This window comes from Pelecanus crispus, chromosome 12 (assembly GCF_030463565.1).
Source record: "Pelecanus crispus isolate bPelCri1 chromosome 12, bPelCri1.pri, whole genome shotgun sequence".
NCBI classification, from domain to species: domain Eukaryota; kingdom Metazoa; phylum Chordata; class Aves; order Pelecaniformes; family Pelecanidae; genus Pelecanus; species Pelecanus crispus.
In genome coordinates, this window is record NC_134654.1 from 13,146,184 (window position 1) to 13,172,127 (window position 25,944).

The 25,944-nt window shown below is 59.2% G+C and overlaps 3 protein-coding genes across 3 annotated transcripts; 1 reads left to right on the top strand and 2 right to left on the bottom strand.

Annotated features, from left to right (window-relative positions):
- Nucleotides 1-1,804: 1,804 nt before the first annotated feature.
- On the top strand, nt 1,805-12,441 carry LOC104031565 (nuclear envelope pore membrane protein POM 121C). Its single transcript, XM_075719522.1, has 13 exons — nt 1,805-2,067; nt 2,154-2,369; nt 2,730-2,894; nt 4,760-4,840; nt 5,155-5,326; nt 6,376-6,467; nt 7,308-7,378; nt 8,113-8,237; nt 8,638-8,740; nt 9,061-9,237; nt 9,560-11,260; nt 11,989-12,117; nt 12,347-12,441. The coding sequence occupies exons 1-13, from the start codon at nt 1,805-1,807 to the stop codon at nt 12,439-12,441; spliced, it is 3,390 nt and encodes a 1,129-aa protein (XP_075575637.1).
- A 3,398-nt stretch (nt 12,442-15,839) lies between these two features.
- NSUN5 (NOP2/Sun RNA methyltransferase 5) lies at nt 15,840-19,142 on the bottom strand. Its single transcript, XM_075720000.1, has 10 exons — nt 19,050-19,142; nt 18,690-18,812; nt 18,425-18,599; nt 18,236-18,344; nt 17,840-17,978; nt 17,295-17,410; nt 16,702-16,880; nt 16,414-16,618; nt 16,180-16,332; nt 15,840-15,939 (listed from the first exon to the last, which is right to left on the bottom strand). The coding sequence occupies exons 1-10, from the start codon at nt 19,140-19,142 to the stop codon at nt 15,840-15,842; spliced, it is 1,392 nt and encodes a 463-aa protein (XP_075576115.1).
- A 1,678-nt stretch (nt 19,143-20,820) lies between these two features.
- TRIM50 (tripartite motif containing 50) lies at nt 20,821-25,180 on the bottom strand. Its single transcript, XM_075720071.1, is given in 8 exon segments — nt 20,821-21,428; nt 21,739-21,863; nt 22,133-22,173; nt 22,175-22,270; nt 22,272-22,403; nt 22,405-22,728; nt 23,626-23,721; nt 24,645-25,180. Coding segments are annotated over 8 exon segments (1,827 nt in total). The 5' UTR covers nt 25,050-25,180.
- Nucleotides 25,181-25,944: the final 764 nt, after the last annotated feature.

The following is a 25,944-nucleotide window of genomic DNA, read 5'->3' on the forward strand; positions in this document are numbered from 1 at the left end:
GGGGGTCTCACCTGGACGGGGTACCCCCAACTACCTCAGGCCTCCAGGCTGGGTCAGGGCTGGGGGTCGGCGAGGGGCTGGGAGGTGGTGGCACTGCTCTTGGCCGAAACTACTACTACTCCTTTTTGTATCTTGACTGGGTGTTGGCAGGGAGGGAGTGTCCCCCGCGCAGTCCCCAGCACTGGTGGCTGGTGACGGGGGCGGTGGGGGTGCCCCTCTGCTGCAGGTTGGGTTGATTTTTTTTTTTTCATTGTATAATAATGACTACATTACGTGTTTTCGATTTTTCAATAAAGCCTTCAGCTCAGCCCTGCCGGCTCCAGGGTGGGTAGCAGGGGACCTGTGTTACCATGGGGGCCCTAGGGTTCTGCCCTGATAGGTGTGCTCAGCACCCCCAAAAAAATAACTTGGGGAGATGCTGTCAAGGCAACCTGGGTGCTGTCCTGGCAATGATGTCTCGGCAATGATGTCCACCTCCCAGCTCTGTCCCCAGGGTCACCTTGCATGGCACCTCTGTTGTTCCTTGGGAGAGGATCAGGACCTGGTCTCTGCTCAGCCCCGAAGCCCCCACCACCGTGGTCCCTTCCTGGGGGGATGATGCTGCAGTGGGGGGGCCATGCAGACCATCCTGCTCTCTCTGCATATGCTGCAGGGTCACCCTGGGAGGGCCATGGCACAGGGGTCCTGCAGCTGGGTGACCTGTGAGGTCCATGGATAGGGAGATGCTCAGGCGAACATCCCTTCCCAGGTGTGACACTGCAGCAGAACGTCACACCCTGGGCAGCACCCAGCCTCCCCCAGCCTGGGCCAGGGCCACCCAGCCCCCCTGGACTGCAGAAAGCCCTCTGAGAGCCTGTCCCTGCAGCTATGGTCTGTCCCTACAGCCACATTCTGCATGGTCCCTGCTATGGTGCCCTGCTCTGCAGGGCACAGCAGAGCAGCAGAAGCTGCAGGCAGCTGGCAGGCAGCAGGGCGTGCAGCACTCCCCTGGATACCCATGTCCCCCAGGGACCCAGTGGCGCAGCCAGCCAGAGCGGCCTTCCCACAGTCCCCAGCATGGTGAGGGGTGGCTTGTCCCCAGCCCTGCCTTGCAGCGCAGGCTGGTGGTGGTGGCACCCTTCAGCTGGGGCAGGGGGACAGGGGATGGCCGCACAAGGAGGTGCCCCTGCAAGCCAGCGGTGACCGGGGACAGGCAGATGCCGGACTGGGGCTGTGTGCCCATAGCTGCCTGCAGCGTTGGATCACACATGGTCAGGGATGGGGTCAAGATGGGGCCATGTGGGGACATGCAGGTGACCACAGGGGCTGGGACAGGGGGGACACAGAGGCTGGAACAGTGAGGGGGGCTGTAGGGATCGGGAGAGGGGGGACATGGGGATTGGGATGGCAACAAGGACACAGGTTTTGGAGTGGGGATGGGGAAATGGGAATCTGGGTGGGGGAGACATGGTGGTCGGGGTGGGGGAGACCGAGGGTCAGGGTGGGGACATGGGCACGTGGGCTGGGACAGGGATATGTGGATGAAGACGGGGGACACCGGTCGGGATGGGGGGACGGGGACGGGGGAACACAGGAGTCAGGGTGGGGCCACACACGGGTCAGGAGAGGGGCACGGGGGCTGCGATGGGGTAGGGGACACCGCGGCTGGCACAAGGACGCGGGGGTCGGGGTGGGGGCACGCGCCGAGAGGGGCTGGCCCCGCCCAAGCACGGGGCAGGCCCCGCCCCGGCCCGCGCAGTGCATGCCGGGCGGCCGCGGCTGGCGGGCGGCTCGGCGCGGTCGGGCTCGGCGCGGCGCGGCGGCGATGGCGGGGGGCGGGCCGGGCGCGGGGCGCTGGGAGCGGCGGGGCGCGGCGGCGCTGGCCCTGGCGCTGGCCCTGGCCCTGGCCTGCCTGCTGCTGCGGGGCGCGCTGGTAGGCGCGGCAGTGCTGGGCGCAGCGGGGGCCTGGTGCGCGATGCGGCCCGGCCCGCCCGCGCCGCGCCCTCCCGGCAAAGCCGCCGCCAACGGGGGCCCGGCCGCCGCCTCGGGCCGGCTCGTGAGGGCCCCGCCGCGCCGCCTCGTCCTCGGGTAAGCGGGGCGGAGGGTGGCGGGAGGGCGGCGGGGAGAGGGGAGAGCTCCGCGCCCCGGCGGCGCTGACCCCTCTGTCCCCGCAGGGCCACGCCGGCCGCCCCGCGCTGCCCGCCGCAGGCCCCGCGCCGCCGCTACCCGCTGCCGCAGGCCCGAAGCGCTGTGCCGGTCGGCCTGCCCGCCGCCCGCTGGGAGGGCTGCTCGCCCAGGAGCGCGCCATGGGCTCGCCGGGCCGGCCCGCTCCGCAGCCCCGTCACCGTGAGGATCGCCCGGCCGGCCGCCGGCCTGGCCCGCTCCCTAGCGTGAGTACGGGAGTGGGGACAGGGCCCCGCTTCGGCCTCGGCTCACGCACGGGCAGTGCCAAAGGAACTTCACCTTGATGGGACCGAAGGGGCGGGGGGGTGACCGGTTGGTTACCTGGCCCTCAGCTGGTTGTGCTGCGTGGAGCAGTCCCCCGGGGAGAGCACACCGCTCTCGGCCTGGTAGTGACCACTCTATCCCTATCCCGGGCATTGCGGGGAGGATTGTGTGATCCACACCTCCTGGAGAGACTTCATGGGAGAGCCCTCTCCCCGCATCTGTAGGGGCAGCTGGGCACCCGGTCAAGGGATCTCCCTCTGGAGATCGGAACTCACCTAACGCTTTGCTTTGCTTTGCCTCAGCCTGGAGCAGCCGATCTCACCCGTGGCCTTCCCAGCCAGCAGCAGCCTGGACCCATGTGCAAAAGAGACTGTGCTGAATGCCATCAAGGAGAGCAGGAAGAGAGCTGTGGAGGAGGAGGAGGAGGAGGACCAGGCTTTTGGGAATGATCAGGAGAGTAAGAGAAGGTAATAAGCCATCAGTCCAGGTCACTGCCAGTGTGTTGGGAAGGTCATAAATGGGGCTAGCACTTCAGTGGTGACAAATGGGATGCATCTCAGAGCGCAACCAAGTCTGGGTTGGAAAAGTGCTGTGGGAAGCGAACCACAGAGGGGAAGCACACCCCATCACCCGGCCCTCTGGGCCATGTTAGAAAGTCCTCCGAGACTTCGTTTTGTCCTTGAGATCAAAGGGGTGTGGTTTAGGTTTTTGTCTGGGCAAGTTTGTGGGTCCAGCATGTTCCCCTGCGTTGCTTGGGTTGGGAGGGGCTGGGATGTGGTTTGGGGAGGCCTGGCAGGGAAGTGGCTTCTGTCATCACAGGGGTTTTTGTCATCACTGGGGAAATGTAGCAGGAGATGCTGGTATCTGCTGTAGGCTCATTGTCTCTGTCCTTCAGTCAGCCCCAGGCTTCCAGGAGAGACGGGATCCCCAAGTCTTACAGCCCTGGGTGGAAGTGTCAAACTTTAAAAGGTCTGCATGCTTCCTTTGTGTGCTGTAGCTAGCAAAAGGAAGTAAAAACAAGAGACACTATCTTCTGCTTTTGTTAGTCAAGGTCAATGATTTCCAGCTCTGAGCTTGAAGAAATGACAGTGCAGTGTCTTTGTCAGCGCTCTGGGAAGGACAAGGTGTAAATCCTGGGTGCCAAGGTTTCCCGGAGCCTTTCTAACTGCCTGGCCACAGCGCTGCCTCACCATTCTCCCCTCCTGGTTTTTGTCCTTCCTGCTTGTGTACATGGAGGCTGTTCTCCTTGTGCCCTTCTGCCCCTCGCGTGCCAGGGCTGCCTGCCTGGGCCTGAGCAGAGGAGCTGAGAGACCACAGAAGAGCAGTTTGGGCAGTGCCCAGACTCTTTGCCCCATCTGCTGCACTGGGGCCACTGTTAGAGGTAGCCCTGAGAGCACAGTAGGATGAGCAGAGGTTTTCAGGGAGCTACTGGCTGCCACCTTGCTGCAGCAGGGCATGGTGTCCTCCCCTCCATCACTGGATTTCCCTCTACCTTTGAACCTTTACCCCAGTTTGGTGAATCTGAGCCCTGCAAGGGCTGAGCAGGACAACAACAGGATGGGTGCACAGACAGGATCAGCTTGGGTTTTTTTCTTTATTCTATTTTTCTTTTTTTTTTACATGCTAATACCCAGCTCTGCTACAAAAGCCAACTCTGAAGGCATTAAAGCCTGGCCAGCATGAAGAATGCTTGTAGGCAGAAAATCCTGTGACCTTTGAGGGCAGAAAGGAGCCTGCATCAGCTGGAGAGCGCTAGATTGCCTGTGCAATGGGGTCAGCATGCTTGAGCTTGAGGGAAGTGCTTGGGCTAAGTGACAGGGCTGATCGTACACCTCCAGCTCTGCTTCACAACGGGGTTTGCTTTAAGACTTTCAGACTTCAGATCTTCACTGAATTGTTCTGGGAAGGGGGAGTTTGGTTTCTGACTCAAACAGTCCAGGGCACTGGCTAGGAAGAGGTGGATCTGAGTTTTGGAGCTCAGGTCTGTTCCAGAAATGAGCTGCTGAGACTCTCTGAAATGTTTTGGTTTAGAATAATGGATTTGAGCAAAGATTTCATTACATCAAAACTACTCTGCCCAGCAGGCAGCTGGTGGAGCTGCTGGTGCTTGGGAGGAGGCAGCTTGGGGTGAGAGTCAGGCGAAGAGAAAATCCACAGCAGGATGTGGATGGGGAAAACCTCTGTCCTTGGGTAATGGGTGACAAGGAAAAAGCAAGGTTTATGTTTTCTCAGTGCTGAGCCCACCTGAAGTGGTCTTCTCCTGAGGCTGGGAGGGCAGCCTCTGTCTCTGCTGCCTCCACACTGCCACAGGCTTCTGCCCTCTCTCCCACAGGCGCCACGATAGCAGCGGAAGTGGGCAGTCGGCGTTTGAGCCGCTGGTAGCCAATGGTGCCCCCGCCTCTCTTATACCCAAGTAAGTGCCCATTGGGCCAAAAGCAACTGCTGTGAGCTGTGAGCGGGGTCTGAAAGCCTGCAGGCTCTGGAAGAGGTGCTTGGCTTTTGCTTGTAGAGCCCAGCTTCGGGGGAGAGCAAGAGAGGCTGTGGCCATGCCTTTGGTCTGTCACCCTGAGCGCCAGTGGTCATAAAGGCTCTGCCGCTGCTGAGGCCTCTTTCCAAACCTTGCACTGTGAGAAAGAGCAGGGTTGCTTTCCTCCACCTGCCCTGCATTTAAGGGACCTGTGGGCAGAGTGGTGGGGAGCTCATAAAATCTTCTTTAACGTGCTCTAGGCCTGGCTCTCTGAAGAGGGGCCTTGTCTCACACTGCCCAGATGACTGCTCAAACAAGAGGTCACGCACCTCTTCCATGAGCTCCCTCAACAATACGTACACTGGCGGGATCCCTGGCTCCATCCGCAACGCCATCGCCAGCTCCTACAGCTCCAGTCGGGGCCTCTCACAGGTAGGAAACACCCTGCCAAAGGCAGCGCTGGACGCCAGCACAGAGTGGCTCAGCCCTCCTCTGGGATTGCCCCTGGGTTCATAAGAAGAGAACAGTGTTGCTAGGTGCCTGGCAATGAGCACTGCAGGGAGTCTCCAGTGCAGCTCAGCCAAGCAGTTTCATGTTCTCATGGGTTAGGCAGGCTGCTGGGCTGGCAGCAGCAGGCAGCGATGTTACTTGTCCTTCGGCGCACACTGCGGGGGGAGTCCCCAGGCTGAGCTGTCCTGCTGCAGCGCTTGTTTTACACCAAAGCAAGAAGGAGGCTTTTTTTCCCCTCCCTACTCAGCCTTGGCCAGTCTGCTAGGGTGGATAGATCCAGGTGAAAAGATAAAAAAAAACAAAAATCACTTTGTTGCGCTGCCATTTTTTCAGCTGGAGTCAGCAAGTATTGGAGCTGTGCACTCCCACTTTGACCCAGATCCCTTCAGCAGCTGCTGAGCTATAATGAAACACTGCTTACATCCTGGGTCAGGCTTGCATGTGGTGGTGGGATGTAGCCATGGCTAATGGAGCTCTGCGGTCTGTGTGAGGAAAGGTTTCCTTCAGGATGTATTTGTAGGGAAAGGTTTCCTCTGGCTGGGGTGAGTCTAAAATCCTTGAGGAATCTTGATCCATCCACTCTGAGCTCCTGGTGAGGAGGTGGCCTGCTTCTGCCAGAGCAGCCCTGTGCACATGGGGGGCATCTGAGGCAGCCAGGCAGCCTCTGCCTGTGCCACATTAAGGCAAGAGCCAGCATCCGACCAGCAGTATCCTCCCTCCCCGTCCTCTTGGCTAGGCTGTAATGAGCCTGGAGTCCACTTGCTCCCAGAGCGGATTCAGTTTGGGGTGGCCAGACTTCATGCTCCATGGAATGTGGAGGGGAGTTTAGTGTTGAAACAAGAGAGGCTCTGGGCTTGTTAGCCATGGCCCTGGGAGATGGGATTTAATCTGTGGGTGAGCAGAAGGATGGGAGGCTGTGCTCCCTGCCCGCCCCCATACTGAGTTACTGCTGGTCTCTCTCTGCTTTCCAGCTGTGGAAGAGAAGTGGTATGAGCATGACCCCGCTGTCCAGCCCAGCGTCCTCCCGCTCCCAGACGCCAGAGTGGCCTCTCAAGAAAGCCAGGTAACTAGCCACTCACCTGGTGAGCGTCTGCTTGTCCATGCCAGCCAGGAAGAGAGCAGTCACCTTCCCAGCCATCCTGCTGCCCAAGTCCTGCTCTTCACTGGAGCTGGGACAATCCAGGCCCCTTTCTGAGATGTGGCTGCTGGGTCACCCAGCAGTGTGGAATGGCATCCCTACCGCCTTGTTTCACTGTGGTCCCGGCAGCAGCACTGAGCTCCATCATCCCTGCCCCGCTCCCAGGCTGGGTTAGAGATTTAAGGGCTCAGTTTGCCACAGAGGTGACGTTGCCTTGTGGCTTTGGCATGGCCTGGGTTGCTGGTTGTTGAAACATTGGGAAGAGACAGGTCCCAATTTTTGCCATCTCCTCAAAATCAATTCACAGGAGCTACAGGCCCTTGTGCTCCTGTCTCTCGGCTCAGAGAAGGACCTTGCGTCAGAACTAAAACTGACACAACTGCCTGCCCTGGCGACAGGGTGGGTCCAAGCCAGGACCTGCAAGGGGCAGTGGCCTGTCTGGGGCCCCCGGCTGCCACCCTGAGGCTGACTTGTTCTGCGCAGGGTTCACAGGTTCAGCGGCCTGACCAAGCTGGAGTCCTGGGGAGGGGAGTAGCTCCTCTGACTGGAGCTGCTTTCAGGCTGGTGCAGTGAGGGCAAGGCTGTTGTCCTGAGGTCTGTTGTTTGGTGGAGGCAAAGTAACACACCAGAGATGTTGGTCGGAGTCCTTAGCGTGTTTGGTCTTGTCCTGCTCCCTGGGGATGGCGCCAAGCCTGGGGTTGACCCTCCCTGGGGATGGGGCCACGCTTGGGGTTGACCCTAACTGGTTCTCTCCAACTTGTGCAGGGAAGAGGAGTTGCATTGCTCCAACACTTCCACTCCAGTGAAATCAGACAAGGAGCTGCAGACAGAGAAAGGTGAGCATAGGTGGGCCCCAGCTCTGTGCCCAGGTTGGATGGGCCACCGGTGCAAGCAAGCAGTGGGACAGGAGGTAGCTGAGGTCTGCAGGTGGGATTGGCTTGAGATGTCACCTGGAAACTAGGAACGTGCTGGTCCCAAGGCAGTGACACTTCTGCTGGCCTCACCGACTGCCCTAAAAGGATTTCCAGGTGATAAGCAAGGGGTGCTGACAGTGTCAGTGTGCTAGCAGATGCCTGGGAGCTGGCTTGCAAGGGGGAACACCAGCCCCCAACCTAGCACAGGTCCAGGTGTCAGCCTTGGGGCAAGATCTGCTGTGGTACAAGTAGCACCCTGATCATTCTAGGCTGAGCTTATTCCAGTGCTTCCTCAGCTAAAATGGAGAGGAAATCCTTTGTGCCCATCGCAGATAGGGTCCCATGGCACAGCACTAGGTTTGGCTCACACAGTTTGTGTGGTTTGTATTTTGGGTAGGCAGTGTGCGAGGACTGTCCGTGGAGGTGGGAAGGGGCTGCTGCCCTATGGAGCCCCAGCAGGCTCTTGTAACAGGCTGCCCTGGGATGTGTTGCAGCCAGCTGCTCTTCCAGGGTATCGCAGCCCTGTCCTAGGCTTAAAGCCGCGCCCCTGGCTCTGAGATGGGTCATCCAGAGAGGAGTCAGAAGGGACAACCCCGTTGGTACAAGCCAAATGCCTCCTCTGCCCAGAGCTGGTCCTGACTTGTGTCCTTCTGTAGCGGTGGAGACGCCGGCACAGAAGAAGCAGAATTCCCTGAGCTCACCGTCTGTGTCAGGGAGCAGCGGGAAGCGCAAGCGGAAGATCCAGTTGCTGTCATCTCGCCGGGGGGACCAGCTGGCGCTGGTACGTCGCTGTCTCGCAGCCCCTTTTGCCCTCCTCTGGCAATAGAATGTGCTCACTGCAATTTCTGCAGGGCTGGGGGGAGACTGACCTGCCTGCCCTCAGGAAGGAGGCCCCGTCCTTGGCCGAGTGGGAAGTGACGCTATCCCCAGCCCCAGTGTCTGGTGGGCTGTGCGTGATTGTGCTGCCTGCTGCCGGACCAGGTAATGGCCTGGGGAAGGCCTGCCGTGCCCTCAGCGCCAAGCCGGGGGCCAAAATGAATGGGGATTGGAGCTCCGCGGTAGCGTGCTGTGGCAGAACCACCTGCTTCACGGGTCTTGCGACGGCCAGCCTTCACCACACGTTCAGAGAGGCTCTGCCGGCTTCCCTGAGAAGGAGCTAAGCTGCTGCTCTCTCTTGGCAGCCCCCGCCACCTCAGCTGGGCTACTCCATCACGTCAGAGGACCTGGACGCGGAGAAGGCGGCAGCGTTGCAGTGGTTCAACAAAGTCTTGGAGGATAAGGCTGGTAAGGGTGGACTGGGAATGCGGAGTGGATGGCAAGAAGTAGAAACCCAGGGCCAGGGCTGGCAGGGCAGGTGGGGTATCAGTCTAGTGCAGGCTGGGGAAGCTCCTGGGCCAGTCCTGGCTGGTCCTTGGTTCTGGGGATGCTCTTAGTGCCTTCAGACTCAGGAGAGCTCGTGTCCGAGTCCCCAGGGTGGTGGGTGAGGTTCCCCAGGGCCAGAGCTGTGGGGATGTTCATGCAGTTTCCCTACCCGCTGGGAAAGCTCTGCTAAGGAGTAGTCCTCCACAGCGAGCTGCAGGTCCTTATTTCTTGCTTCTTCCCAGTAGATGCGGTCCCCAGCACCACTGCAGAGACTACGCCCGTGTCCACGCCACTGGCATTTGGCATGACCTCCTCAGGGCCTGTGCCTGCCTCAACACCTCCTGCCCCAGCCAGTACCAACTCTCTCCTGGACAGCCTGAAGAAGATGCAGAGCAGCCAGGCTGCGCCTGCACCAGCAGGTGAGGAGGAGGAGGGTCAGCAGAGTGGGACTTCAGCAGAGCAAGGTGGGTGCAGTGGGAACTCTGCATTGCCTCTGTGGGAGGCAGGTGGCAAAACTCCCTGTTCAGATACTCTGCTGGCAGGCAGGTCTTGGGGCAAGTTTGGGGACAGTGAGCCCATGGTCCTGTTGGGAGCTGCAGTAAGTGTGGAGGGCTGGGTCTGTCTGGTATGGGTGGGTGCTGCTCCGGCAGCCTTTGTAGCAGCAGGGTGGGTGCCTGGCAGAAGGGCTGTCTGTCTGTAGGTGACCCCGTGTCCCTAAATAAGGTCTCTCCCCCTTTCCAGACTCCACTGGAGCTGCAGTAGCATCCCAGCCGCCTTTATCAGCTGCACAGCCACCCACTTCTGCTGTATTGCTGGAGTCAAGTTCTCTGCCTGCCACCTCTGCTGACACCAAGCCTGTGCCCATGTTGAGCACGCCTGCTCCTGCTGCCCCCCCTGCCTTGGGGATGCAGGCCTCCAGCAGCCTGGCACCTCCTGCGTTCACAGAGCTGGGCCAGACACCCAGCAAGCCTTCCTCCTTCCCAAAGCCAAGCATCCTTTTTGGCATACCAAACACCCCTCCTGCCAGCCAGCCAGCAATGACTGCGGCTGCTGCTGTGCCCACAACCTCTGCTGTGCCCACCACGACCCCTGTCTTCAAACCCGTCTTTGGTGCTTTGCCGAAAAGTGAGAGCGCAGCACCCTGTACGGCTGTCATCTCTGCCACGGTCACCGTGTCTGCGAGCTCAGGCCCTTCCTTGACATCCTCCACCACCACCATGTTCAAGCCTATCTTCGGCAGCGTCACCACAGCTTCATCTCCAGTGAAGGCCTCTCCTTTTGCCTTCAAGCCAACGTCACAGCAGGCCTCGGCTGCAGATCTGCCAGCAGCCTCCACGACTACACTGGCAGCATTCACGGGTCTCTCTAATGTCATCTTCACCACTGCAGCTATGACTGCCACCACGCAGAGTTCCTCCACAGATGCCACCATTAAACCTGTCTTCAGCTTTGGACTCAACCCACCCACCTCCACTGGTCCCACTACCAGCCTGATTGTCACCGCTGCCACATCCACCAGTATGTCACAGCCCTTCCTGTTTGGGGGCCCAGTCAGCTCAGCTCCCAGCACAGAAACCAGCTTTGCCACCCCAGGGCCTGTGTTCCAGTTTGGAAAGCCACCTCCAGCCACGGTCACTGCCACCACCAGTGTCACAGGAGGCCCTGCCTTTGGCCAAGCACCTTCAAACTTGACGGCTCCTACCACCACTGTGGGCTTTAGCATATTTGGGGGCACCACGCTGACCTCTTCTACACCAGCCACGACAAGTCAAGCAACATTAACGTTTGGCTCCTCTGTTTCAGCTTTTGGCAGTTCCTTCAGCACAAGCACAAAGCCGCCACCACCATATCCTGGTGCAGTGAGTCAGCCCACCTTCAGTGCCAGTGCTGCAGAGAGCCAGACATCCACCAGCAAGCCCACTGCTGGCCCTGTCAGCTTTGGCCCCCCGTTCAGTTTTGGAGCCCCCACAGCTCAGTCCACTGCTCAGCCAGCATTTGGCAGCAGTGCTCAGCCAGCCTTTGGCACAACCAGCACCCAGGGCTCCTTTGGCATCAGCAGCACCCAGGCAGCGTTTGGGACCACCACGTCAGTCTTCTCTTTTGGGACAGCCACCTGCACCACCACTAGCTTCGGTTCCACCACTCATGCCACAAGCAGCAGCACTGGCACTGCTGTCTTTGGCACCACCCCTTCTCCTTTCACCTTTGGGGCAACCGCCCAGCCAGGCCCCTCCGCCAGCGCCTTCGGGATCAGCACGCCTGCCTTGAGCAGTGGCTCTCCCGCTGTGGCATTCAGCTTCGGGGCTGGACAGAGTGGGGCAGCCCCAGTGGCAACGCCATTCGGCTCTTCCCTGACGCAGAGTGCGCTGGGTGTGCAGAATCAGAGCACACCCTTTGCCTTCACCGTGCCCAGCACACCCAACAACAAGCCCGTGTTCGGAGGTGAGTCAGGCTGGACAGGCCTTCTTGGGGGGTCAAGAGCGGGGCTAGATTTAGGTGGCAGCTTTCCTGCTGGACCTTGCTGAGCTCCCTGGACTCAGGAGCCCTAGAGGGGCTGGTGCTTGTTCTGTGTGGAGCCTTGCCATGCAAAGGGAAGCTGCTTCCATCACTCACTGTCTGGGTCCCCAGCCCTCCATGGTGGAGGGGAATCCTCAAATTCTGCTCCTTGGCCCCTCTGAATGCACCAGCTCCCTGGCTCCACAAGAGTGTTGAGCCCAGCCAGGCACCCTGCAGAAGCCAAGGTCTTGCCAAAGCAATCTGGAGCTTCTGGGCAAGTAGAAACACTGCCAGGCAGCAACTGCAATCACATCTTGCTTGTTCTCTGAGGTTTTCCCTACTGCCTTGCACCCTCACTGGGCCATCTCACCTCCCACAGAGCTGAAACCCACATGCTAAGCAACTACTTGATGATCTAGAAAGACGGAAGCCTTTGTTCCTCCCTTGCCTGCAAATCCTCCTGTGCTGCCCTGCTGGCAGGAGAGCCCAGGGATTACCATGAGAGCACAACTTCTTGTATTAAGAGGGCTTCTCAGGTGAAGAGGCTGGTTCTGGGGGACTGTGGTGCTTCAGCCCCTGGAGGGAGATCTGTGCCTCCTGCAGGTGCCGCCAGCTACCGAAGGCCAGGCTCTTCCTCCGCTGACCCTGGCTCATAGTGGCGTGTTGCTTTCCAGGAACTCCTGCGCCCACCTTCGGGCAAAGCACACCTGTCCCGGGAGCAGTGGTGAGCGGAAGCAGTAGCCTTTCCTTTGGGACGCCCAGCACTCCTGCCTCAGGCTTTGGAGGAGTCGGCGCTTCCTTCGGTAAGGAAGGAGTTTGTGCTTCAGCCTTGGGGAGCTGATAGGTCATGTTGTCCCCTCAGGCTGGGAATGATGGAAGGGCCAGGCTGTGCTCTGACAGCCAGCTTGGGTGGTACCTGCTGGGCTCCGGGGGATGCAAAAAATTCCATTCCCCCCAGGATGGGGATTATGCTACCCCCCATGCCAGCTCTGAGTGAGCCTGCAGAGACCTGAGCAACCTTTCTGCTTCCAGGTTCATCCACCCCAGCCTTTTCCATCGGGGCAGGATCCAAGACAGGCGCTCGCCAGCGGCTGCAGGCACGGAGACAGCACACCCGCAAAAAGTAACCTCCAGTGCTGCTGGGCCCCCACTGCTGGCCTACGTGAGGAGCCCCTGCATGTGCATGGGGGGGCTCCAGTCTAGAGTGGTCCCCGTGGCAGGACCAGTGGTGATGGAGCCAGGCCCCTGTCTCTGATGCCAGCTGGAGACAGTGCTGGGTGGCAGTGAGTGGGGTGGGACGGAATAAACAAAACTCTTCTTACTTGAACAGTTCCGCAGCCAAGGCTGGATGAATCTCTGTACATATCTGCAGCGTTTCCTCCCTCACTTTATTTTGCCATGTTTCATAACGTGTAAATTTTTCCCCATTTGCTGCTTCTAGCTGTTTCTGTGCCCTCCTCTGTTTCTGTGCCAGCCTCCCGACAGTCAGCCCCCTGCCCCGTGGCATGGCACCCAGCAGAGCTGCACGTCCCTACTTGGAGCCCGGCTGGAGATGTGCTGTGTTCCTGCCTGCTGTGGTTCCAGGCTGCTGAGGGATGCTGTCTTCACCAGGTCCTGAAACCTTTCCCCATTGTTTCATCCCGTGGCCTGGTGAATGCGCTCCCTCCGGAGGGCTCTGCTTTGTTGCCGTCCCTGCAGAACACAAGCTGGGGTTAGTGCCAGCCTGGCGTTGGCATCTTGGTGCCATGGGTGACCAGCCTGGCTTCTGCAGCTGGGTGACGACCACCTCGCTGTGACTTAATCTCCTGTCAGACCTCCAGCCAAGGAGGCACCATAGCCTGGGACCTCAGTTGGAGGCATGGACTGGGGATGGGGGTCCCTTCACCCCTCTCCTGGCCGCTGAGCAGCCCCCACAGCCCTCAGCTGCTCCCTGCTGGGTTGTGGGCTCCCCCCACCCCGCTCGTGTAAAGCCCTCTCTGTTTTGCTTTATTTGTGCTCCCATTTTGATGCGCTCATTGAATCTAGTTTGGAGGAAGAACTGAACCGTGTGTGTGGCGGCATGTTGGTTATGCCGGATTTGCTGTTTGGAGTTTCTTTTTTTTGGGGGCGCCCATCCCTTTGCAGAGGATGCGCCCTGGCTAATTGGGTGTTGACAGTAGCATCAGTGCGTGGCTACTCGCGCTGGGGGAGTTGTCCCTTCATTGTCATGACTGAAAGGCAGGCAGCTGGGGTGGGGGCTCTAGCCCTGGCAGTCTCTCCCCTCCCTTCCCCTGTCTCCTGGTGCCCATTCCCCACCTCAGGGTGTTCTGGAGCCACTAATGGAAGGAGTCCAGAGCAGATGGATTCCACACACACACCCCCCAAATGCAAATTGTTTTTCATTTTTAGCTCATCCCCCTCCTTTTGGGTTTTGCCAGCTCCTAGGAGCTATGGTGCTGCTTCCCCTCTGTTCCTGTCCAGCCAGGAGCAGGGCCTTTCCCCTGGAAGAGACTGCTGGAGCTGGGGGTGACCTGAGAGCTGCCCCCCAACCCTGCCCTGGCCAAGGGATGGGCACCCCTGCATGTGGGCTCCCTACCACTTCCAGGAGTGCTTTGCTGCCAGTTTTTTTACTCTCCGAGCCGTGTGAGTGTGTGTGTCTGCCGAAGTCTAAATTAAAAAAAAAAGAAAAAAGAAAAAAAAATCACAAACAAATATTTAAATGTTTTTTAACAAAATAAAAATTTATTTTTATATTTAAGCTAAATTGCCTTTGAATTCCTTCAAGCTTGGTTCAGTGAGGTTGCCAGACCCCGCAGCGCTGTTGGTAGTGTTTTGCTGTGCCGTTGCAGCCTGGTGAGGAGCTGGCCCACGCCCCGGCTCTGCCCGCAGGAACTAGCTGTGCTGGGGAAAGGCGGCTATGTCCTGTGGGCTCTGCTGCTCCATGCTCCTCCTGGCCTGTAACAACATCTCCTTAATTTTAAAATGTGATGTATATGGATGTGACTAAACTTTTTTTTTTTTTTTTTAAATTCTTTGTCCAAGGATAAGGAGCAGGAGCTCTTGCACGTTATGGTGACGAGTGGTTTTCTTGTCTGCTAGGAGCAAGGCATCTCTCCCAGCAGGCAGAAGGAGGGCAGGTGACTGGGCTCTGTGTGGCACAGAGAGAACTTGGCCCCTTAGCAAGTGGGGGCAGAGGACTTGCAGGCAGGCACCTGCTGCCAGTGCTGGCGGGCTTTTCTAGCCTTCCCCTACTAGCATGGCTGACCTGTGCAGGAGGAGCCAGCCTGGGCAAACATGTCCTTGGGGTTTGAGAAAGCAGCTGAAAAGGGGTTAGCGTACACGAGGGCTGACCCCAGTGATTCCTTCCTCTGCCCCAGGCAGAGTGCTGAGCCATGAGAATGCCTGCTCCCCAGCCCTCGGGGGTGGCAGTGGCACAAGGCAGGACAGCAGCTCTGGAGGAAACAGAGCCAGGGTTTGGCCAGGTCAGCTCCAGCCAGACCTGTGTGGCAGAGGGAGATGGGGAGAAGCAGGGTACAAGGTGAGGGCACCCTGGGGAGCACTGGCTGTTAGTGCTGCCCCAAGTCACTGCCCCCCCACATAGCTGCCCCATTTAGGTCCCAAGTGCCCAGCCCTGCAAGGAGCCAGACTGTGTCCCTTCCCTGCTGCACAGACCCTGCTGGGAGAGACCCTTGTGCCTGGGCTGCTGTATGTGGCCGGGGAGGCTGGATTTTAAACTCAGACTGAAGACCTGGATCATTCCTGGTGTGGCTGATGAGGATTTTAGTATGAATGTGCAATTTTTTCCTTGCTTCTTATGTCCCTGGTTTAAAATAAAAAGACTGCGTTCGCATCTACCTTGCCCATGTTTGATTTGTGGCCCTGAGCAGGGCCCGGTATTGCTGCTGCAGTACACCCTCTGGCTTGCGTGTCCTTGCTCCCCCTGATCAAAGGCAGGTGCATGGACAGGATTGTTATTTATTATTTCACGCCCCCCGCCCCCACCTCTGCTATGAGCAGTGGCAATTTCAGTGCAAGACTGCACAAACATGCTAGAAAATAGTGAAGAGAGAGAGACTTTAATCTGTTTCACCCCTACAGTCAAAGGCTTTTCTGAAACCCCACATCGGCCTGAGGTAAGGATTTGGGGGGGGGGGCACACAGAACATGGCAAAACAACATCCTTAATCCAGCTGGAGCACTCCAGCCCTGCAGGGTGCAGAAATGGGGGTGTGCTGAACACTGGTGCTGTTTGCAGACATCCCAAGGCTGCCCCAGCCCAGACCTGGCTTTGGGGGCAAACCTGCTGGGGGCTGGCTGTGAGGGCCAGCCCTGGGTGAGCAGTTCCCTCTCCCTAGCAATAGGGTGGCCCCAGGGGTTGGCACTTGGTCCCAGGGGAGCAGGATGTTACAGAATTCCACAATGGCTGCAGCTGGCACAAAGCTTTACTTGTGTTCACAGGCCCCACTATCATTCAGGCAGCAGTTGCAGCAGAGGAGTGTTCTCTGCCAGCCCCAGGTGGACACTGTGCAGTCCTAAAAATGTTATTTCACTCCTTCACCCACTGCTTTTTCCTCTTCCTCTTCTTGGGAGCTACTTCCATTCCCTCACCATGCTGTGAGTTCTCCTCAGCTGCCGCAGGCAGGGAGCTGCAGGTTAAGAGTGAACAGCCTAAGCCATGCACCCAAGGTCCCACTCACCACAATACCACAGCTCCAGCCCTCTCCCTCCCACACCCACTACAGCCAGACTCCTCCATTGTCCCTCCTCCTCACGCCAGGAAGGCAACACCCTCCCCCTGACTTGCCCCTTAGGCAGCCCTAAGCCCAGCCATGGTCCTCCCCAAACCTGCTGAAGGCAGGCAGAGCCCCCCCAGACCCTCCTCTCACCTGGGGGCAACAGCCCCTTCCCCATGCCGCTCCAGGACAGCCACAAAGAAGCCATGGGTAAGCGTGTCTGCCGGAGAGGCGCGCAGGCAGCTCTCTGCCCCAGGGAAGGCAGCAAGCCCTCGGCAGGGCCAGGAAGGGAAGGCATTCACCAGCCTGTGGCGTGGGACAAGGGTCAGGGCCGAGCTCCACAGCACCCTGCGCTGCATCCCCCTGCACTCCCCGAGGCTGGCACACCTGAAAGTCGAGTCCCACTCCTGCAGCACGGCGTGCACCACCTCCTCGTTCTCCTCCTGGTGCAGCGAGCAGGTGGAGTAGACCAGGCGCCGGAGAGCCGGGAACCTCAGGGCATGGCTCAAGACCTTGCGCTGGAAGCCGGCCAGCGCCTGCAGCCGCTCAGCACTTGGGGCAGCCTCCTCCCTTGGCACCCGGTTCACCATCCCTGCAGGGAGAGCAGCTGTCGCCCGGGGGTCCATGCACCCAGAGCTCAGCTCCAGGTGGGGCAGCCGGAGCCCCACACGTTACCTGAGCCGCTGCAGGACGGGTCGAGGAGGATATAGGTCACCTTGCTGTATTTGGGGTCTCTGGGATCCACAGTCAGGAAGTCCTGCTGGGCCAGCTGGAAGCTGGTGACCCCAGCCCGCATCAGCATGGTGTTCATGGTGGCCAGGCGCTTGGTGTCCACATCAAAGGCAAAGATCTGGCTGAAGGCAGAGCGCAGCACCCAAGAGAGGCATGAACATCCCACCCAGCCCCAGGAACTGCGCCGATGGCAGCCAGCTGCCGCAGCAGCTCCTAACACTGGTTGTCTGCCGGGCAGGCAGAGCTCAGGAGCTGCTCCCATGGGCAGGAGTACTGAGCAGGGCAGAGAGCAAGGTTAGGGGCTGGGAAGGGAACCCCCACATGCCTTCACTTCCCCTCAGACCCTTCCAATGGCCCAGCACTATCAGAGCCACCGGCCCACCTAGGGAGAAGCAGGCATCAGCCTGAGTTAGCGGAGGGGCAGGGTGACAGGCTGCAGCTCTTCCTGCCACCTTCTTGTGCCCTCTGTGGGTTCAGGGGGACCAGGGCCACCTGCATCCCTACCCCCCGTCCCCAGCACACAAACCTGCACTCACCCCTTGTTCTTCAGGATGGCAGCCAGGTGGCTGGTCTTGTTCCCAGGAGCAGCGCAGGCATCAATGACATGGGAGCCGGCAGCAGGGCCAAGGAGGAAGGCAGGGAGGCAGCTGGCCTGCAAGAGGGCAAATGCCCGTGAGAAGTGCAGGCAGCAAGTACCCCTGGCCCCTCCTTGGGGCACAGCTGATGCTGCAGGGTCACAGAAAGCCACAGCAACACAGGGCCAAGTCCACCACAACCCTCCACCACTGGAAGCCTCTGCCTAGCCCAAAGCCCTGTGCTCCTCCCAACTGCTGGTCCCCAGCTTCTACGGAGTGTTTTTACAACTCAGTTCAGAGCAATTCATCCCATGCCTACAGGCTATGGAAGCAAAGCCGCAGGGGAACCCCACAGCTGCAGGCTGCATTCACAATTTCTGCTTAGACTTCAAGTGCTGCAGCAAAGCCAGCCCAAGCCCAGACCTTGCAATGGAGGAAGGGGCCGACCCTCCACCCATGTCAGTAGTTTTCCTGCCCCTGCAGCCTCCTGCTCCCAAGTTCCCCACCTTGTCCTGCAGAATTATGTGTCCTGAAGTGTACAGCAGGTTGTTGTGGAAGTCCGTCTGCGAAGGGAAAACCAGCAGCTCCGGGAGATGAAGATCCAACAAGAATTTCTTCCCAGAGAGGGCCCTCAGTTCCTCCACACTGCCCATGAGGCACAGGGAGGATGAACACACAGTCTGTGCCCACACTAGAGCCCAGGCTAACCCCCTTCACCCCACACCTCCTCTCCACTTCGGCACCAGGCAGCACCCAGAAAGGCAGAAAGTAAGTGGGGAGTGACAGAGACCCCAGCCTGGACACCGTGAGCACCAACACCAACAACACTTCATCCCACAGGACTTCATCCCAAGCCCTTGCCGCTTGCTGGATAAGATGGGATGGCAGAAAGAAACACTTACCTGGATGCCTTGCCCAGGTAGGAATAGCCCTGGCGCTTGAAGAAGTCAATCACATCGTCCACAGAAGTCTTCAGGGTGTTGACTCGGACGTAGCGCGGTACTTGGGAGGCTGGGGGAGCCGGATTGGTCAGACACAACCCACCACTGCCACCAGCACAGGGAGACCACCCGGCCCCGAGGCCCACTCACCTCCAGGGCTTGCTGTCTGAGCCGGGACCAGGAGGTCCTCGTTGCGGCTCACCTTCTGCTGCACCTTCAGGCGGGCCAGCTCGGCCTCCAGCCGTGCCCGGTGCCGCCGGGCCAGTGCCTTCCAGCGGCCCCCGCACTTCAGGCCCTTGCCGAAGAGCAGGTCGTACACCAGCACCTGCGGGGACGTAGGTGAGCCCGGCCCCGCCGCCCCAGGCCCCGCCGCCCCAGGCCCCGCCGCCGAGGGGCCGCCCCCGGCCCCCCTTACCTTCGCCAGCTGCGGGGGCAGCTTCTTCTCGGCCTGCAGCAGCGCGGCGCCGGCCAGCAGCTTCTCCAGCACCGGGGAGTAGCGGAGGGTCTCGGACACCAGGGCGTACAGCTGCCGGACGCGCTGTGAGGCGGTCAGGGGCTGCCCGGGGACAGGGCCCGAGCCCGCCGCCGACCACCCGGGCCTCCCCTCCTCGGGCCCAACCCCCCTCGGGCTTCCCTTCCCCTTCCCCTTTCCCTTTCCCTTTCCCTTTCCCTTTCCCTTTCCCTTCCCCTTCCCCTTCCCCTTCCCCTTCCCCCTCCCCTTCCCCTTCCCCCTCCCCCTCCCCCTCCCTTCCCTTCCCGGCCCCGCGCCCCGCACCGGGAAGCGGCTGTTGTACACCAGGGTCTTGATCCCGCCATCGCCGCGCTCCAGCCCCTCCAGGACGGCGGCGGCCGCGCTGTAGAGCGCCATGTCCCCGCCCGGCCGCGTGCGCCGCCGCCACTTCCGGCGGTGCGACCTCCCGGCCGGCAGGGGGCGAGCGGCGGAAAGGCAGGGCACCGGCTCTGAGGCGGGTCTGGGTAGAAACGGGCGGCTGGGCGGGCCCGGGCCCGGTGACTCCCCCGCCAGGGTGTTGAGGGCTCGGCCGGGCCCGCCCGGCAGCGGGGAGGAGAGCAGCGTGCAGGGCTGCTGACGTGCAGGGGGTGCTGAGCGTCCTGAGGCGAGGGGGCCGCACCTGCAGCCTGCCGCGGCCACCCCTGTTATGTCGGCCAGTCTCTGTGGCGTGGGAGCGTCTTAACTTCGTTAATACGCGTTAGCCCACAGGACGCACTGCAGCGTGATGGGGTAGCAGAGCTTCACTGGGGACTTTGGTATCGTTCACGCTTAAGTAAAACAAGGGAAAGGACAGCCCGGCCCTGGAAAGAAGGACTTTGCTTCTGGGAAGCTTAGAGCTGTCCATGAGGCATAAAGGATACCCCGGGTCAGCCGAAATTACGCCAACATCCTAGCCCCTCTGACATGTCTTTGAACCCCTCCCAGCGTCATCTGGCGTCACAGATCAGTGACTCCACCAAGACTGACTCCAGGTGCATCTGGATCAATAGCAGCAAGAATGCTGCAGGATACAGTGGCTTTGCAAAGTTTTACTGTGATTAGTAATGGGTGGTGTGGGTGTTAATCATTAGTCCAATTGTGTTGTACCTGAGTGTTTGAAGGGTGTAAGAACCCCATATAAAGCCACATTTGGATGCCCCAATTTAGCAGGGACACCTCATGCGCAGGAATAAATATTTACCCTTGTAATGGTATATTTTGTGTCCTAGCCTTTCCACAGTTGGCATGGGTTGGTTGTCAATTTTGGTGACAAGCCCTAGGAATGAGTCCCAGGTGACTTTGTGGTTAGTGGGGACCACGACTCACCGTGGGCCCAGGGAGGGGCTGTTGGAGAGCTGCTGCTGGGCTGTGTGTGCGGTGGCCAAGCTGGTCAGGCTCCGCTCCTGCTGTGTCCAGGTGCCCGGCCCTGCTCCCCTCACACTGCCTCAGCCCGCAGCCCCAGGCGCAGTGTCCCACCTGGGCAGGCTGTGCGCATGGTTCCCTGTGCCAGCTCACATCTCTGAGCAGCTGGAAGAGGTGGGGGCTGACCCCTGCTGCCTTGCAAACAGCTCTCTGCGGCTGCTTTTCAGCTCCTGTTTTGCCCTCCCGGCAGCCCCTCGCACCTCTGTAGAGCACCGCGGCTGCCTGCTCAGCTCTGGCTGTGGTTTGGTTCCTCAGAGACGCTACTGCTATTAGCCAGCAACCAGCTCGCCTAACACAAACTCTATTTATTCAGAAGAAAGACACGCCAACAAAGACCCCTGGATGCTCATGGCTCGCGCTTTTCAGGCAGGCGCTCCTTTCCGTTGGGAGATCTTCACAGGCCAGCTTTTGTGTCAGACCTCCTAGATTAGGGATAGGGATTCATAGGTCAGGGCTGACATTTTATGCTCTCACAGGAGACAGGAAGGACCCTCCTGTGCTGCTGAAGCTTACTCTGCAGTACCACAGTTTCCACGGGAGGACAACCCTGTACGCAGCCTGACCGTCCTCTGCTGCAGGCCCTCAGGACTTGGCCACAGCTCTCCCTGGCCACAGCCTCATCCCACTGGCCGGGCTACGGCTTCGTGGGCTCCTCAGGGGCAGGATGGTTGTACGGCACCCGGGGGTGCCGGCTCACAGCAGGCACGGGCAGGATGATGGGGGGAGAGTAGGGCCCTCGCTCTGGCCAGCACAGGTCCACGATGGGGTAGAGCTGGCCCTGGAACTCCGCCTGGAAGGTGTAGATGGGACTGAGCTCATCAGGGTTGTCAGCATTGTAGAAGGTCAGCTCACCCTTCTCGTAGTGCAGGTAGATTCCAATGCGCTGGGGCCGGGCAGTCAGCGGCAGGGTGGCCCGCGGGGTGCTGAAGGCCTCATAGACCTTCCCTTCCTTCAGGCCAATGAGCCACACGCCATTCTCGGGAGACTTGCTGAGCTTCCCTTTGCGGCTGACTGTGCCCTTGATGATGCCCACACGCCAGTGGTTCCTGGTTCCCACAATCACCTCCCAGTAGTGCTGGCCGCAGGAGAAGCCTTTGCAGGTGAGGATGCAGTTGCTGGAGTTGAAACGCTTGGGGTTGCTGTCCCGGCGCTGGTAGAGCCCACACTGCACCACCGTGTCGCCCTTGAAGAGCTCCAGGAGGGGATGTGCTGTCACTGGGTCCAGCTTCAGCGTCTCTGGAGCTAGAAGGAAAGCACGCAGGCTCCAGGCACACTTAGCAGACAGGGGTCTGGCTCTGGGCAACCCCAGGGGCTGGCACAGCCAGAGAAGCAGGCACTGCTGAGCTTTAAGCAGCTGGAGCGTTACGTCAGTGCAGGCTGCTACCAGCACAAGACACAGCCAGCCACTGCTCCAGGAGCTCTCCTGGGGGTGAGGAGCGCACAAGCAGAGAGCAAGACAGAGGCTGGAGCAGCGTGGTGCTGGCTGGACAGTCTGTCCCATGCACCAGTGAGCCAGGGCACCCAGTGTGCTGCCAGCAGGGCAGGTCGGTACCTGGCAGGACGCGGCGGTGCAGGCGCTTCCACACAGTCATCTTGATGTCATCTTGGTGGAAACACGGCTTGAAGGACACGGGGTTAAAGATGCCATCACCAGGGTGCAGGCTGGGGAGCTCTGACCTGGAAAGGCATGGGCAGCTGTGACACAGGTGATGCGGATGGTGTATGACCTCTTCTCACCTGACTGCCCTGTATGATGGAGCCACTGGTGTCTCACCAGCTGCTCTTGCCCTCTTCTGGGGCTGAGTGCATGCCTCTAGCCATGGCTATCCACCACAACAGCAGTGTCCATACGAGGCTGCCCCAGCAATGCGGAGATGCCCACTGGCCTGGTGCAGAGGCACTGCCATCCCCATTGATGCTGTTTGCTGCTGGGTCCCACCACTCACCTGAACTGGGAGGAGCCATATTTCTGGAAAACACAAGAGAAAGAGAGAGTCGGTGGTGGGAGCCTGACAGAATGGCAGCTCCTCTGCATGGTCACAGCTGCGCACATCTGTGCCCTGGGCTGGAGAGGCCAGGGCTCTCCTCTCCTTTGAGAGCTAAGGGCATCACCTCTTGTGGAGGGCAGGTCTCTCCCATCAGGGCAAGCCTTGGCTGGACAGAGGGCACCTACATCTCACTTCTTGTGGTGTCCCAGCTATGCTTAGTGAGGGTTCCCACTGCCCAGGGCAGGGCTCAGGATTATGAGCAGAAGGCTGAGGGCTGGAGAGCCTGGCTGACTGCCACCGTCTTCACTAGCGAGCACACTCACCCGGATGAAATCAAGCTGGCTTTCATTGCTGAGTGCCTCCAGAGAGCTCTGCATCTCCTTAAGCCTCTGCAGGGCATCTGATGTCTGCTTGACCTGGGACTCCATGGAGGTGATGAGCTGGGCTGCCTTCCCCTCGATGCTCTCCAGGAAGGTGGCCTTCTCCTCGTCAATGTACCTGTGTAGCTCCTGGAACTCCTTCCGGATTACCCACTTGAAGACATCTGCCTCGTTCTGCCAGGAGACAGGAAGTGGCTGTGCAGGGCTGCCTTGCTCCATCCCCTTTACGTGCTTTTTGGTTTCAGAGATGCAACCAGCAATGTCAATATGTCCCACCAAGCCACCCTCCACTGGCTTTCCAAATAGAGAGCAGCTCTGTACAGCTGGCTAGATGTTGTTTCATCCTCCTGTCCTCAGCAGCTCACCACCATGGCACCCCTGTCTTACACCTCTCCTCCCTGAGATTTTGATTTTCTCATGTCCCAGCCAGCTTCATCAGAGCCTTGAAAGAGCTGTTGGATCCCTCTGCTCCCACAGAACAACTGTGTCCTGGGCTAAGGGGGAGAAAGTGGAGCTCCAGTTGCATTTGAGTTGAGCCCTTCTGAGGAGCCCCGCTGGGAAGCTTTAGCCTCAGAAGGGATGCCAGAAGGTCCCTCGGAGATGTCTACTGCATGGGAAATGGACATGCAGCTAAACCAGGCAATGGTATACTCAATGTGAAACCAACAGTGTTGCTCTGACTGAGAAGTCTGCTCCGAGTAGGGTCCTTTCCACCTGTTATCTCCCCATCTCCAAGGACATTAGGTCAAACCAGCTCTTGACTGTTGCTCCTGCCAGGACACTCAGTGAGGGTTACAGCACCCCTTCCAAAAACAGGGCTAAGCCACCAGAGAGGGCTACGTCACCCTTTCCAAAACCAGGACTATGTTTAATCCCTGAGTTTTGTAGAGAACACGAACCTCGGGGAACAGGGTGGAAGGTAAGCCCTGTCTGCTACCCCAGGGAAGGGGAAAGAGAAGGAGAGGAATAGAGCAGGCAAGCTGGGGACACCCAGGAGCAGAGGTTGCTCCAGGGGCTGTGCGGGACACAGAGGACTCTGGGACACAGGCTCCCTTGGCACATGACACTCACTGCGATACGGCTTTTGTTGTTGATGAGCTTGCTGAAGTGTTCATCCAGGTTCCTCTTGTACTGGTGGACATCGGTCAGCAGCACAGACAGCTCCTCCTGAAAAGACAGCACCTCTGTAGGAGGGACCTCTGTGGCAGCCTCCTTGATCACAAGCAGTGCTTGTCAGCCCCTCCAGAAGCACATGGTCCTGAGAAGCCACATTCTCCTAAGCTTTCTCTAAACCTTCTGGGGCCCTGCACGTCCTGCTGATCTTTACTTTCTTGATCTAGAGGATTTGGGGTTGCCAGAGGCAGGAGAGCACTCAGAGCATGGCCCCAATCTGGACACAGCTGACCAAGTACTCTTGCCAGGAGCACCATGTCTTCGCTCCTATTCCCAGCCTTCTGTATCTCATACCCCATGGTGGCTCTGCACCGGGTGAGCAGGTGGCGAGCAGGCGGCAAGCAGCCACAAGCCAGCACCAGGCCGCTGGCACCCTCCCAGTGCCAGTGCCGGGAGCCTGGCTGAGGCAGGAGCATTTCTGGTGCCTCCTGCTCTTATCTCTCCGGTGCCAGGAGCGGAGGGGATGCGTGGCCCCGTGCTTTTCCATTCCTGGGGCTTTCATGTGATGCTGTGCAAGGGACGCCAGCTATTTACTCTGCCTGGCTGGGGCTTCTGTTTCCCTGCCTCCCTGCTCTCCTCTGGCACCTCACCTCAGCCCTTATCTCCAGACTCTTTTTGATGGTATTTGGAAAGAGTCTTGAAAGGCCCCGCCAACACTCCCCAACCCCCAGCTCTCTCCACTGCAGTTCAGCCACCAAAACCCTGAGCCCTCTCAGCTGGGGATGTGCTCAGCCTGAGAAATAGCTGCCCCCCAGCCCAGGAACCCTACCCCACATCTGGCTGTGCTGTGGGACTGTGCTCCCCACACTGGCATCATTTCCAGCCTGTCCCTTGAAGGAGAGGGGACATTTGGCCAGTGAGCACTGCAGATGACCTAACCCCCACTCCAGGAGCCCCAGCTGGCTCTGCCTGCCAACCTTCATCCGGCAGTATGCGGTAGAGATGGGAGTGATCTTGTGCTGGCGGTGGTTGCCAATGGTGCCGCACAGCCCGCAGATCACCTCTTGGTCAGCCTCGCAGAAGAGGCTGAGGGGGTTGTGGTGCATTGGGCAGGACTCCGGGGTGGGGTCTGCCTCACCCCGGCTCTGCAGTGCCTCAATGACACGGGCCAGTGTGACGTTGGGTGGTGAGGCGCTGCAGTCCACGGTTTGGCGGCACACAGGACACAGGAACTGGCCATCCAGTTCTCCAGAGAGTGACACCACACAGGACTTGCAGTATGAATGCCCACACTGCAGCATCAGGGGCTCCTTGAAGACCTCCAAGCAGATGGGACAGAGAAGCTGGTCCTCCAGCTCGTCGATGCTCATCCTCCGAGCCATCCTGCCACCTTCCCACGCAGACTTGGCCAGGGAAACACGGGTGGGAGATCAGTCCTGTTCCAAGAGGAAGATAAGCAGAGATGAGTGAAGACGGGAGCTCAACACCTGGGGAAGGTGAAACAGAGAGACACCTCCACCCCCCTGGCAGCAGTGCAGACAGTTAGAAACTCATCATTAGGCTCCACGCAAAGTCTGAGATGCTTGTTTTAACCTGTGATGGGTTTGGGCTCTGGAGACGTGAGACCACACCTGGCCATGCCTGCTGATCTGCCTAAGGTGTCAGAAGTCACCACCAAGCCGTTGCCATCTGGGGCCTTTGCCTGGCAGGTATGTCAGACTGCAGCCCACCTCAGGGCAGACCTGCTTGTGTGTCAGGGCTGGAGACAGATCTGAGAAGGATTTTCTGCTGAAAAATTCCAGTATTGACCCTGGCCTGTATGAATTCCTAAGATCTCTTTGGGCTTATTGTCTCAGTCATGGACATCTTCAGAAGGATTGGCATTAGCTCAAGTGATGCATCTAAGCAAAAGCAGAAGGAAATAATAAAGAGCACGTTTATCTAGGAGACAGGGACCACCATGCAGTAAACACCCATGAGGCTGGATTCAATTGATATTGGTTTGGAAAGCTGAGGCACAGCATGCAGGGCTGCAACTGCAGCTTACTTCCTTCAAACACACTGCGGTCTCTGGTTCCCACAGCACTCTGCACTCCGGGCCAGCACCCCCAAGAGACATGAGCCCCAATCCCTGCCTCTCCCACTGGCCCTGGGGCTGCATATGGCCAGCCTATTGAACTATAAGGTTCATGCAGCATTGCCTCCCCTGCTGCTCCTGGCACTGTGGGATATAACTGCCAAGATCCTGGGCAAGTCAAACACATGACCTGAAATTGA